The sequence below is a fragment of the Gossypium arboreum genome, chromosome 12 (genome assembly GCF_025698485.1).
Source record: "Gossypium arboreum isolate Shixiya-1 chromosome 12, ASM2569848v2, whole genome shotgun sequence".
Lineage (NCBI taxonomy): Eukaryota > Viridiplantae > Streptophyta > Magnoliopsida > Malvales > Malvaceae > Gossypium > Gossypium arboreum.
Window position 1 is genome coordinate 118,040,461 of NC_069081.1, and position 11,295 is coordinate 118,051,755.

General features: G+C 32.9%; 2 protein-coding genes across 2 annotated transcripts; both read right to left on the reverse strand.

Annotated features, from left to right (window-relative positions):
• Positions 1–2,371: 2,371 nt before the first annotated feature.
• On the reverse strand, positions 2,372–5,629 carry LOC108479382 (heat shock protein 83). The gene is made up of 4 exons (XM_053023546.1): positions 5,287–5,629; positions 4,576–4,717; positions 4,178–4,458; positions 2,372–4,087 (listed from the first exon to the last, which is right to left on the reverse strand). Exons 1-4 carry the CDS (start codon positions 5,422–5,424, stop codon positions 2,537–2,539), a joined length of 2,112 nt encoding a protein of 703 aa, XP_052879506.1. The 5' UTR covers positions 5,425–5,629; the 3' UTR covers positions 2,372–2,536.
• Positions 5,630–6,743: 1,114 nt separating this feature from the next.
• LOC108477148 (probable polygalacturonase) lies at positions 6,744–9,784 on the reverse strand. The gene is made up of 5 exons (XM_017779611.2): positions 9,615–9,784; positions 9,137–9,475; positions 7,905–8,025; positions 7,584–7,829; positions 6,744–7,499 (listed from the first exon to the last, which is right to left on the reverse strand). Exons 1-5 carry the CDS (start codon positions 9,636–9,638, stop codon positions 6,805–6,807), a joined length of 1,425 nt encoding a protein of 474 aa, XP_017635100.1. The 5' UTR covers positions 9,639–9,784; the 3' UTR covers positions 6,744–6,804.
• Between the last annotated feature and the right edge of the window lie 1,511 nt (positions 9,785–11,295).

The window sequence follows — 11,295 nt, forward strand, 5'->3', positions numbered from 1 at the left end:
GAAGGGTAAACTTTTTTTCTCAGATTGGTTTTGTATATATATTTTTGGGAATTATTTTCACACAACCATAAATTGTTAGACAAAATTGCTTTTCATATTTGTTGTGCAATACGTTTTTACTATAAAATTGTAAAAATTATTTCAAATTTATTTAAAATGTTGTCAAATTCAAATTCAAATTATATTTTATTACAAATATATATTAAATATTTAAAATTTATTTTATACTTAATCATGTGCGATAAATGCATTAACTTTTTACTTGGAATAAATAAAATAAATTCAATTACATATTCGTTAATAATAAAAATCACTGGAAATGTTAGTATTTTATTTGATAGGGTAAATTCAAGGTGTATCTTAATAAAGTGTTCAGAAATGCAGGATTGGAAATTTTAAGATATGAAAATAACAAAGGCCACCTAATATGGTCAAATAATAATGGATCAAACAATGCTTTGTTGTCTCCAAAACCCATAAACTTTTACGTCTTTGGGGGAATTTTGCTTTTATTTGGTTAATCGAGGGTTGCATCGTCGTTGGTTTGTGTCAGTCGTATCTCATTGTATTTTTCCTTCACCGTTGGGATATTTTCAACGTCACTGGCAACCTTCTGGACTAGTCATACCCTTTTTTTTTTTGTCTTTACTTTGATTGTTGGGTAGCTCTTCACCACTCTCCGGTTGTTTTTTCGACGTCATGGGAATCGCTTTCAGAAAAATAATGTTTAGCTTTGCGTTAGGGCTTTGCCTTTCTCGTCGGAGGCTTGTGCCCATTATTTTGGGATCTCTCCCCTCTATTGTTTAAGATCAGTGACAACATTTTCACCACTCTCAGAATGAAGACCCGGGAAGAAGATTTTTTGCTTAGATATTTTTATTTGTTTTACTTAGTTGAACATTAAGTTAGATATTTATGAATTTAATAATCGCCATCAACATCAACCGTCCCAATCAAAATATATTGTATATTGAAAAGAACTCATTCTTTTCCAGTCACAAATATCTTCGCTTTATATGTTTCCATATATATATATGTATATATATATGTTTTTTACTTAAAGCTTTATACGTTTTTACTGCAATGATATTTATGGATTTTGATATTTGCAAATATATATTTCTTCATATTAAAAAGTAAAACAGATTGGTATACTACATGTTAAAATTAGTCTCTATATTTTTATTTTTTAAACAATTAATTTTTTTTAGTTTTAACAAATAAAAATATAGAAAAATTACATTAAAAGAGATAGAGGAAGAAGAAAAACAAATAGAAAAGTAGAAGACAATATAAAAAAGTCAAAAAACATAATCTTTTTAAATTGCTTAAAATAAAAAAATATAGGATTAATTATATAATTTAACCTAATTTTTGTTTAAAATGATGATTTGATAGATTAAAGTTCATTTCAACCGCACTATTTATGTAAAAGCAGTTCTGCAGCTAAGAAAAATTATGTATCAAACTAAAATAAAATAATTATTTTGATAACAAATAGTTCAAACTTCAAATTAAAAAAATGAATGACATGCAAAATTATTAAACTGTTAATTAATTTACATTTTGATCACATAATTTTAAAAATTACAAAATTACATCCGAAAATTTTAATTTAATTAACCCTTGGTAAAATCTCTTTTAGATTGTAAAACATTCTAGTTTTCTTTTATCGTTCCCGGTGATTGCTCTCAGTAACGAAGTATTCGGCTTGTCTAGGGAGCTTCCTTGATTTGAACAAGAACATTCGAGGCTGGGTGATAGAAATGGTTATCGTGGAGATCCTCGGCGAGTGGGTGGTGATAACGGAGGTGCCCCAGCAGATTCCCAGCCTGCTTTCAGGGTAAATTTCATGTTTTATATCGGCCTTAGTGCTTAAATGGGCTCCAGTTTTATTCCCTTTTACCATCGATATGTTGGCTGCAATTTCTTTTTCCTTCGCTTTGAAATCTGGGTAGGCGGTGAAATCATTTAGGATTAGACTGAATTTAAGAGCATAAATATATTTATAAAAATAAGATGAGGTTTTGAGATAATTCAGATTTCACTGTAATTATATTTGATATAAAATCAAATAAATATTGTTTTGAATAGAAAAATTAAATATTTAAAATGTTATGAGTTTTAATTTTATTATAATCAAGATTTTAATAGTTTTAAATAAAAATATATAATAACATCCTAGGCGAGGGAAGTTATATAGTACCGTACCATCTGGTCCAATATTTAACAATGCTAATTGGATTTTGAATTTTTTTTTTTTTTCATTGAGCTCGACTTGATCGTCTATGTTTTTACCCTTCGTTTCATTATTTACTCTTTTCTAATCTATGATGCAAGTTACAGAAAAAAGTACGAAAACTGAACAGCATTTTGCTTAATATTTTAGATCATTAATAACATTTGGACAGCAAGAAAAAGAAAAAAGAGACGAGAGAAAACACACAGACAACTCCCTGTAGGACTCCATTTTTTGACAAAAACCAAAACCATGAAATCATCAGAAAGCAGAAAAGTGAAATTAATTATGATTTTTTTAATCCACCTCTTCCATCTTGCTTCCCTCAGCTTCATCTTCCTCAAGAGTAGGCATGTCCGCATCATCACCACCGGTCTCGTCATCATCAATACTCAGACCCAGCTTCAGCATTCTATGGATTCTACCTGCGAATGTGTTCGGATCATCCAAGCTGAACCCAGAGGTCAATAGAGCAGTCTCGAACAGCAACAGTACGAGATCCTTAACGGACTTATCATTCTTATCGGCTTCAGCTCTCTTCCTTAGCTCTTCCATTATTCCATTATCGGGATTAATCTCCATTGTTTTCTTGCTGGACATGTAAGAACTCATGCTATTATCTCTCAAAGCTTGCGCTTTCATGATCCTTTCCATGTTAGCAGTCCATCCGTACTCTCCGGTGACCAGACAGCAAGGTGAGTCTACAATCCTGTCGGAGACAACAACTTTCTCCACTTTGTCACCTAAGATATCTTTGATTGTCTTGCAGAGATCTTCAAAAGACTTCTTTTTTTCCTCCTTTTTCTTTTTCTCCTCCTCCGTCTCGTCCTCGAGCTTTAAACCTTCCTTTGTGGCAGAGACAAGCTTCTTGCCGTCGTATTCCTTCAACTGTCCGACCGCATACTCATCAATGGCATCCACCATGAAAAGAACTTCATATCCCCTCTTTTTCAGTTTCTCCAAGAACGGAGAGTTCTCAACGGCCTTCTTACTTTCACCAGTGATGTAATAAATATCCTTCTGGCCCTCCTTCATTCTGGTGACATAGTCTTTCAAGCTCGTCAACTCGTCACCGCTCTTCGTCGAGTAGTATCGAAGCAAATCAGCCAACTTGGCCCTGTTTTGGCTGTCTTCGTGAATACCCAACTTTAGGTTCTTCGAAAAAGCATCGTAAAATTTGTTGTAGTCCTCCTTGTTCTCAGCAATCTCGTTGAACATCTCAATACATTTCTTCACCAAATTTTTCCTAATCACCTTCAAAATCTTGTTCTGTTGTAGCATCTCACGAGAGATGTTAAGCGGCAAGTCATCGGAATCCACGACACCTTTCACGAACCCAAGGTATTCAGGGATTAGCTCCTCACAATTGTCCATAATGAACACCCTCCTAACATATAGCTTGATGTTGTTCATCTTCTTCCTCGTGTCAAAGAGATCGAATGGAGCCCTCTTCGGTACAAACAGGATCGCCTTAAACTCGAGCTGACCTTCAACAGAGAAATGCTTGACAGCAAGATGATCCTCCCAATCATTAGTCAAGCTCTTGTAGAAAGAGGCATACTCCTCTTTACTGATCTCCTCAGGTTTTCGCAACCAGATCGGTTTCTGCTTGTTGATGAGCTGCCATTCATGAGAAACTTCCTTGATCTTCTTCTTCTTCTTCGATTTCGACTCATCCTCTTCAACATCCTCGACATTTCCTTCCTCATCTTTCTTGGGTTCATCTTCCTCATCGTCACTAATTTCTTTCTCGGTTGTCTTCTCGGTCCAGAGGTATATCGGATAGCTAATGAATTCAGAGTGCTTCTTCACAAGGTCCTTAATCCTCCTTTCCTCCAGGTACTCAAGCTGTAAATTCAATTTAGAAACAACCATTTAGCTTTCCTAAATTATAAACACTAAAGTTCATTTTCATTAGAAAATAAGCAAAATGTTTACCTGATCCTCCTTAAGGAAAAGAGTAATTTTAGTACCCCTACCGAGTTGCTCTCCATTAACATCCCTGGTGACCGTGAAAGAGCCACCAGCTTGAGACTCCCAAATGTACTGCTCGTCATCATTGTGCTTGGTGGTCACAATGACTTTCTCAGCAACTAGGTAAGCAGAGTAGAAACCAACACCGAATTGTCCAATCATACTAACATCAGCTCCAGCTTGCAATGCTTCCATGAACTCCTTGGTACCAGACCTTGCAATTGTACCCAAGTTATTCACCAAATCTGCATATACGAACAACAAAGCTCAAGTCAAGAATCTATGGTAGACTTGGTAGTACCAATTACCGCAAACTATCAACACTATGGCAGGCGATTTAAGAATGTTAATACAAATATAACCTGCTTTAGTCATCCCAATACCACTGTCGATGATGGAGAGGGTCTTGTTAACCTTGTCTGGTACAAGCCTAATGAAAAGCTCAGGTTGAGCATCTAGTTTGCTCTTATCAGTCAAGCTTTCGAATCGAATTTTATCCAATGCCTACACACCATCACATAAAGAAAACTTAAATCGGAATATTCTAAGATCTAAATTCAAAACGAGTTCATATCCATTTTATTTCCAGAGAAACAATTACAATTAAAATTTTAGTTAAAAAAAAAAAGCAATTACAATTAAAACATCAAAATCTATTATAAAATGTTTCTATATTGAACTTCCAGAAGATCAAAAATATTCGAATACCTATCAAATAACTAAACTAATTCAAATTTCAAATTTCAATAGTAGCACTCAAAATAAAATTGCAGATAATAAAGGGATCTGAACTTTAAACAGATACATGAATCCGCATCTTCTACAGAAAATGAAGTTACCTAACCACTACGAATTACAATCTCTAAATACTCCGTAAAACAAATTGATTTACCATCCATAAAATATCATCAAAGAGCAAATCACCACTTTGAACAAAAAAGGGCGCCAAACACTAGGCCAATCAGGAAAAAAGTTCATTCCAAACATCAAGCATCCGAATGCAAACCTTAGCCGTAGGAATATTTATTAAACAGAAAAGAAAACGCAAAAACAGAGAGATAAAGAATACGTACGTCAGAGGCATTGCTGATAATCTCACGAAGGAAAATCTCCTTGTTACTGTAAAAAGTATTGATGATCAAACTCAAAAGCTGATTGATCTCAGCCTGAAAGGCAAAGGTCTCTGCGTCAGCCATCTGCACGTCCGCCATTTCCCTCGTACACAACCAAACAGAACAGAAAAACAAAGCAAATTTGAAAAAGAAAGGTGAGCAAAGGAAGCTAGGGGTATTATACTTTGCTTTGTATAACAGAGAACTGATCTGATTTCAGAGAAAAGAATTTGAAGGTATTTATATATTGAATGAAGTTCTTCTAGTCCCTTCTTCTCAGCGTATATTATTTTAGCGAGGGAAAAAGAAGGGGGCGGGTGAGAGGTTCTGGATGGTTCTATGAAACGATGGCGTTTTCGTGATTTTCTTTCTGTTTGTAAGCGAGTCAACGGTGTTCGTTTATGAATTCGAATTGTCTTTTGCGGTGACGTTTTAGTTCGGCTGGGTGAACCGGCGGTTTAGGAAGAGAGTCGAGAATGTTCGCGCCAGCTATGATTATCTCGAATGTTCCCATTCAGGTAACCGTTTTTGTGGATGATCGTTGATTAGTATATGCTCCACTGATTCAATTTATCCTTTATGCTGTATTTTCAAAAATTAAAAATTTTGATAAAAATAATATACTTCTAAAATATTTTTAAAAAAAAAAGTGTATAAGCTCGCACAAGCTTACGGTTTGTATAAAGGATTAAATTTTAATGGCTAAACATTCAATTTAGAATATTGTAAATGTAAGGGTTAAATAAATTAGGCTTAATCTTTGTAAAAATGTCTAGATTTTTCAATTTAATTTGAGTAAAATCAAATGATTATCAATATTTTCAGAATAAAATATTACTTAAAAAGATAAAACATAATTTGATATTTGATATATTATTTTTGAAAAGCATTCATTTGAAGTTTACCTTTTATTTAATCATTTTAAAAGATTTGACTTCCATTAAAACATTTATTTTATAAATATTAGACTCGTATATAATTATTTTAAAAGATTTGTCCCTTATATTAATAACCCTCAAAGGTTGAGCTCAATATAAACATCTATCTAGTTTAATTAAAGTAATAAAGAAACCAAGAAGAAAAGAGAATTTTTAGATTTAATTTATTTTTATAAATAAATAAAATATATTTCATTTAGAGAAGGGGCCGAGTTGTCCGTGAGCCTAGTTGATCCGGACTCATAGAACGTATTAATATAATAATATTCATTTTATAGCTTCAACTTAGCCCAGCCCGATTTACGACCAGAAATCTTGGACCAAATAAAATTAGAAGAATTTGGGCTAGGCTCATCCGCCCATATATTTAACTCATACTATATTCTATACCTAAAGCTTTAAAAAACACCTATCAACCATTTTCCTAAGCACCTAATATATGAACTGAAACGTTCCTAGAAAAGATCACAATCGGAAAAGTTTTATAATATTAGCTGCACTTTAATAAGACTAATTTCAAACTATAAAATAGATAAAATTATTAAAAGTTTCCGCTGATCGAACAAGTTTTTAACTGGACATCTTCAATGGGCAGTCTATCCTTAGCGAAGGGACAATCAATTTCCTTTCGAGGCAACAAGTTACATGGTTCAGGGCTCACACGATTGGTAACTCCTTGAACATCACTGCAGTTCCATTGCACCCCCTTTGGCTTTGCAGCCAATTTGATGTTGACATTGGAAATGCAAATATCCGTAAATGGATGCTTTCCGATCCCGTCCAGTTGTGCCGATTGGGTGACGTTATCGGCCACAATGTCTCTATAATTGATCCCTTTGATCACAGGGAACGCGTTTTGGTCGAACTCCGCATCCGGATGCGAGCCGTAATCACCCGTCATCCAAAACACATATTTCATCGTATTCAACGTCATGTTCCTAACGTAAACGTCTTTGACGTAAGCTCCTCTTCCCACTCCAGTTTTGATCCTCACACCGGATTCCGTATTAATCGCCGTTACGTCCTCGACTCTTACATCTTCAATTCCGCCAGACATCTCGCTCCCGAGAGCAATGGTGGCACTGCTTGGGGAAATGCAAGCGAACCTTCTGATCACTAGTTGTTTGGTCGGCATGTTGAATTTGATTCCGTATTCATCCCAGCCACTTTTAACAGCGATGCAATCGTCTCCAGAGACGATAAAACTGTCTTCGATTCGGGTATTCGTGCACGAATCTGAAACAAAAAACATACACCGTCAAAACATCATATCAACTATGACAGACATGCTGTACCTGCGAATCCAAAAACAAAACAAACCTGGGTCTATTCCATCAGTGTTGGGCGAATCAACCGGTGCAAAAACCGTCAAGTGTTGGATTATTATATCACTGCTGTATATGGGATGAACGTTCCATGATGGGGAGTTAACCAACGTTAGATTCGATATCTGGACTTGTTTCGAGTACATGATCTCGATCATGTAAGGTCTGGTAACAGTCATTTTATTGTCCCTGAACAGTTTCCACCAATATGAACCTTGGCCATCGATGGTGCCGTTATTACCTTGTATTACAAGCCATATACTTAATCCCCCCACTTGATTAAAAGCTTGAGAAGCTAAATGTGTATTTGGGTTACCTGTAATGACAACATCAGTGAGGTTGGTGCCAAAAATAAGGCTGCTGAGCCTTCCACTAGGGGCATCCCTTCCCCTACCGTATGAAGGCAAAAGAGCAACAGGCGGCCACTCCGATTCATCCTGTTTGTTATCTTCAAAGATTAGTTTCAGCAAGCATCAAGCAGGATTAATTATTATCACCATCACATTGCTTTTAAACAAGATCAAACTAGATTATGTATCTCCTCCAAAGTTATTCAATTTCTTATCAAGAAAAAGTGAAGGTGATAATGTTTTATCATGCTGTGTTGGTTAATATACAAATAATTTTTATATATTTATTAAATTAAATAAAACTTTTTTATTCACAAAGCCTTTACATGTACTAATTTAAGAGGTTTTAGTGTATTAGATTGCAGTATTTTAATTTTTAAAACCAAACCAAAGTGCACATTGGTTCAGTTCTTCATTTTTTTTTTTAAAATATCATCTTACATAGGTTTTTTGTTATTTAAAATAAAACATTATATAAAATTAAAATTAATCAAAAATAAATTATAAAATTGGGTTTGATTCAAATATTTACAGTTTTTAACTTATGGAGCAAATTCAATAAGATCAAACCAAATTTCTGGTCCTTGGAAATTTGGTAGGTTGTTGACCCACACACACTTTTCATACCACGTTCGGTAGCAGTGGCCTAAAATGTTTTGACTAACGGAAGAGGCCGATAATTTTATGACCTAACTGAAATCAAAAGCCGAAATTATAGGATTATATAATCAAGAAGTAGATGGTATTTCTAAACCTGAAAGTGGCAAATTTCGCCAAAGCCAACAACTAAAAAACTTAAAAAGGGTTAATTTCACTAAACATCCTCAAATTTTAACTCAAAATCTAAATCGGTTCTAAATTTCAAAATGTTTAATTGAATGCTCAAATTACTAATCAAGTCTTTCTATCGACCTAACTATTAGCTTGGACATTAAATGATTGTTCAAATCGACATACAATATATTTAAAACAAATACTTGTATACTTATTGTATTTAGTAATTGGATCTAACAAATTAAAAAAATAATCAAATCCAAAATATCTTTACAATAAGTACAAATTTATTTATAATTTGATTTCACAAATTTTAAATATGAAGCTTACTTCAAATGGTTTAAAGTTTAGTAGCCACGCTTGCAATTAAATCAGCAAAGTATTGAGACGAGTGAGCGAGAAATCCAAGGCTCAAAAATTGTACCTGAGATCCAAGAATAACAGCATCTTTATGTACAAAAAGCGTAAAATGGCTGGTGAGATTAAAGCTTCCAGTTAGCCATTTCCCTGGCGGCACAATAAGCTGTGCACCACCGTCCGGCGCCACTTGGCTTAGATTCATAATCGCTGCTTCGAACGCCTTCGTGTTAGATGTTTTACCATCACCGATCCCACCAAAATCAGTCAATACCGCGCTATGTTTGCGGCAATTCAGCGCCCGAAACGTGATGGTGCTCGTCGCAAGCCCCACTGCTCGAAATTCAGCTACATTCGGTCTCAGTAGTTCCAATAAAAATATAGCCGAGATCAGTGTCTCAAACACCTAATCAAATCAACGAACAGGTTTCAGTTTCTTTGTCGCATTTATCGATCACCATCAAAGTTAAATAATAGAACATCAATATTTTCAAGAAAGGAAAAAGATAAATTAAAGAAGTGCAAATTGCAAACAAATACATTACCTGAGATTTTTTTGAAAACTCCATGTTCAGATATGAGCTCTATTGTGAGAATCAACTTGTAACGTTCACTGGAATAAAAAGGACAAAGCCTAAGTTTGCGTGCCTAGGCCAATCTCTTTTATGTAAATTACATCTGTAGTCATTCAAGTATTAATATTTTTTTCTCGCTTAATTATAAAAAGTTATAAAATAATTATTTAATTATTTGATTTGTTTATTTTTTGTCACCAAACTATTTAAATTTTTATTTTTTGCTCACCAATCATTAAATTACAAATGGGAAGATAATTTGGCAGCTTTTAAAATTGGCATAATAACAACTTTAACCCTTAACAATTATAAAATATGTCAATTTAGTCTTGATTCCAAAAAAATTAACCCTCAATATTTACACATTGTATAGTTTAAGGGTTAATTTTTGTAGTTTTACTTTTATTTGTAACATTAAGGATTAATTTTAAAAGAATAAGAAAAGATGAAAATTATCATCTTGGATTTTTTGGGGTTTCAATTTTTCGTAAATTTCTGATCAAATTTAGTAGATACATTTTTTAGCTTTTTAGGTGAAAGTGTCACAAAGAAAAAGTACATTTGAAAAAAAAAATAGATTACACAATGTGTAAGCGTCGATGGTTAAACTTTTAATATCAAAACTAAATTGACGCAATATATAAACGTTGAAGGTTAAAGTTGCTATTATGCTAATTTTGAAAGCTTCCATCTCATCTTCCCTTTAGCTATTTAACAGTTGGTGACCAAAAATAAAAAATTGAATAGTTTGATGACTATTTTGTAATTTTTCATAGTTGGGTAACTGAAAAGGAAATATGCTAATAATTGGATGACTATCAGTGCAGTTTACCCTTTTAGTTACTATTTTTTTAAGTCAGAATTTTTTGGGGGGACAAAATTAAATTATATATTTTTATGATAGTAAAAATGTAATTTCGCCATTTTAATAGCTTATATCTTTATAATTTTTAGGGGATTAAATTAATTTTTTATCGTTTTGGGGGCTTAAAATGTAATTTTACCATTGTTGATTTAAAATTTTATAAATTATAAAAGACCTAAATAAATTTTTTTCTATTTTAGAGGGTCAAGGCCCCTACCAGCCCTCTGGATCCGTCTCTGATTCAATTACTAGTCTTATACTGCATGTGCAGTAGTAGATTTAGTATATAATTTTTTATCGAATTATTTTAATTCTTTATACTTTTTGAATTTTGAAATTTCAACTTTGACGCAATTAACAGTCATTAGTCTATTAATTGGTGAGTAATGAAATAATAAACTGACATGACACATATGATAAAATATTTGTCATATCAAATTTTAGAAATAATAAAACTTAAATTAATAAATTTAATAGTTACCGTTCAGTAAAAATTAAAATTTAAAAATAAAAATACAAAAAGTAAAAATAATCAAATCTACAACTTTTATAAAGTACAAGAACTCATAGAAGAATTTAGCCTTTCTTTTTTTATCAAAATTGTAGTTTTAATTTGATTTTACATTTAATGTTAGGCCATTGAATAATATTCCGTCACCTCATTGGTGAAAAGAAAGAGTTGAAGATTAATAAATAAATATATCTAAGTTTATTTAAATGTAATTAAAAATTAATTATAATAATTCAAAATTTCATATAAATGTGATTTTTAAATTTTATTTCTCA

What these genes read in the sequence shown, in the direction of transcription:
- LOC108477148 (XM_017779611.2), bottom strand. Translation starts at nt 9,638, where the DNA reads ATGGAGTTTTCAAAAAAATCTCAG. An exon ending in CTGTTATTCTTGGATCTCAG is followed by an intron (nt 8,026 to 9,136) that starts GTACAATTTTTG and finishes GATAACAAACAG; the next exon opens with GATGAATCGGAGTGGCCGCC. An exon ending in CACTGATGGAATAGACCCAG is followed by an intron (nt 7,500 to 7,583) that starts GTTTGTTTTGTT and finishes TTTTTGTTTCAG; the next exon opens with ATTCGTGCACGAATACCCGA.
- LOC108479382 (XM_053023546.1), bottom strand. Translation starts at nt 5,424, where the DNA reads ATGGCGGACGTGCAGATGGCTGACGCAGAGACCTTTGCCTTTCAGGCT. An exon ending in TATTGGGATGACTAAAGCAG is followed by an intron (nt 4,459 to 4,575) that starts GTTATATTTGTA and finishes TCGTATATGCAG; the next exon opens with ATTTGGTGAATAACTTGGGT. An exon ending in TTTTCCTTAAGGAGGATCAG is followed by an intron (nt 4,088 to 4,177) that starts GTAAACATTTTG and finishes TTGAATTTACAG; the next exon opens with CTTGAGTACCTGGAGGAAAG.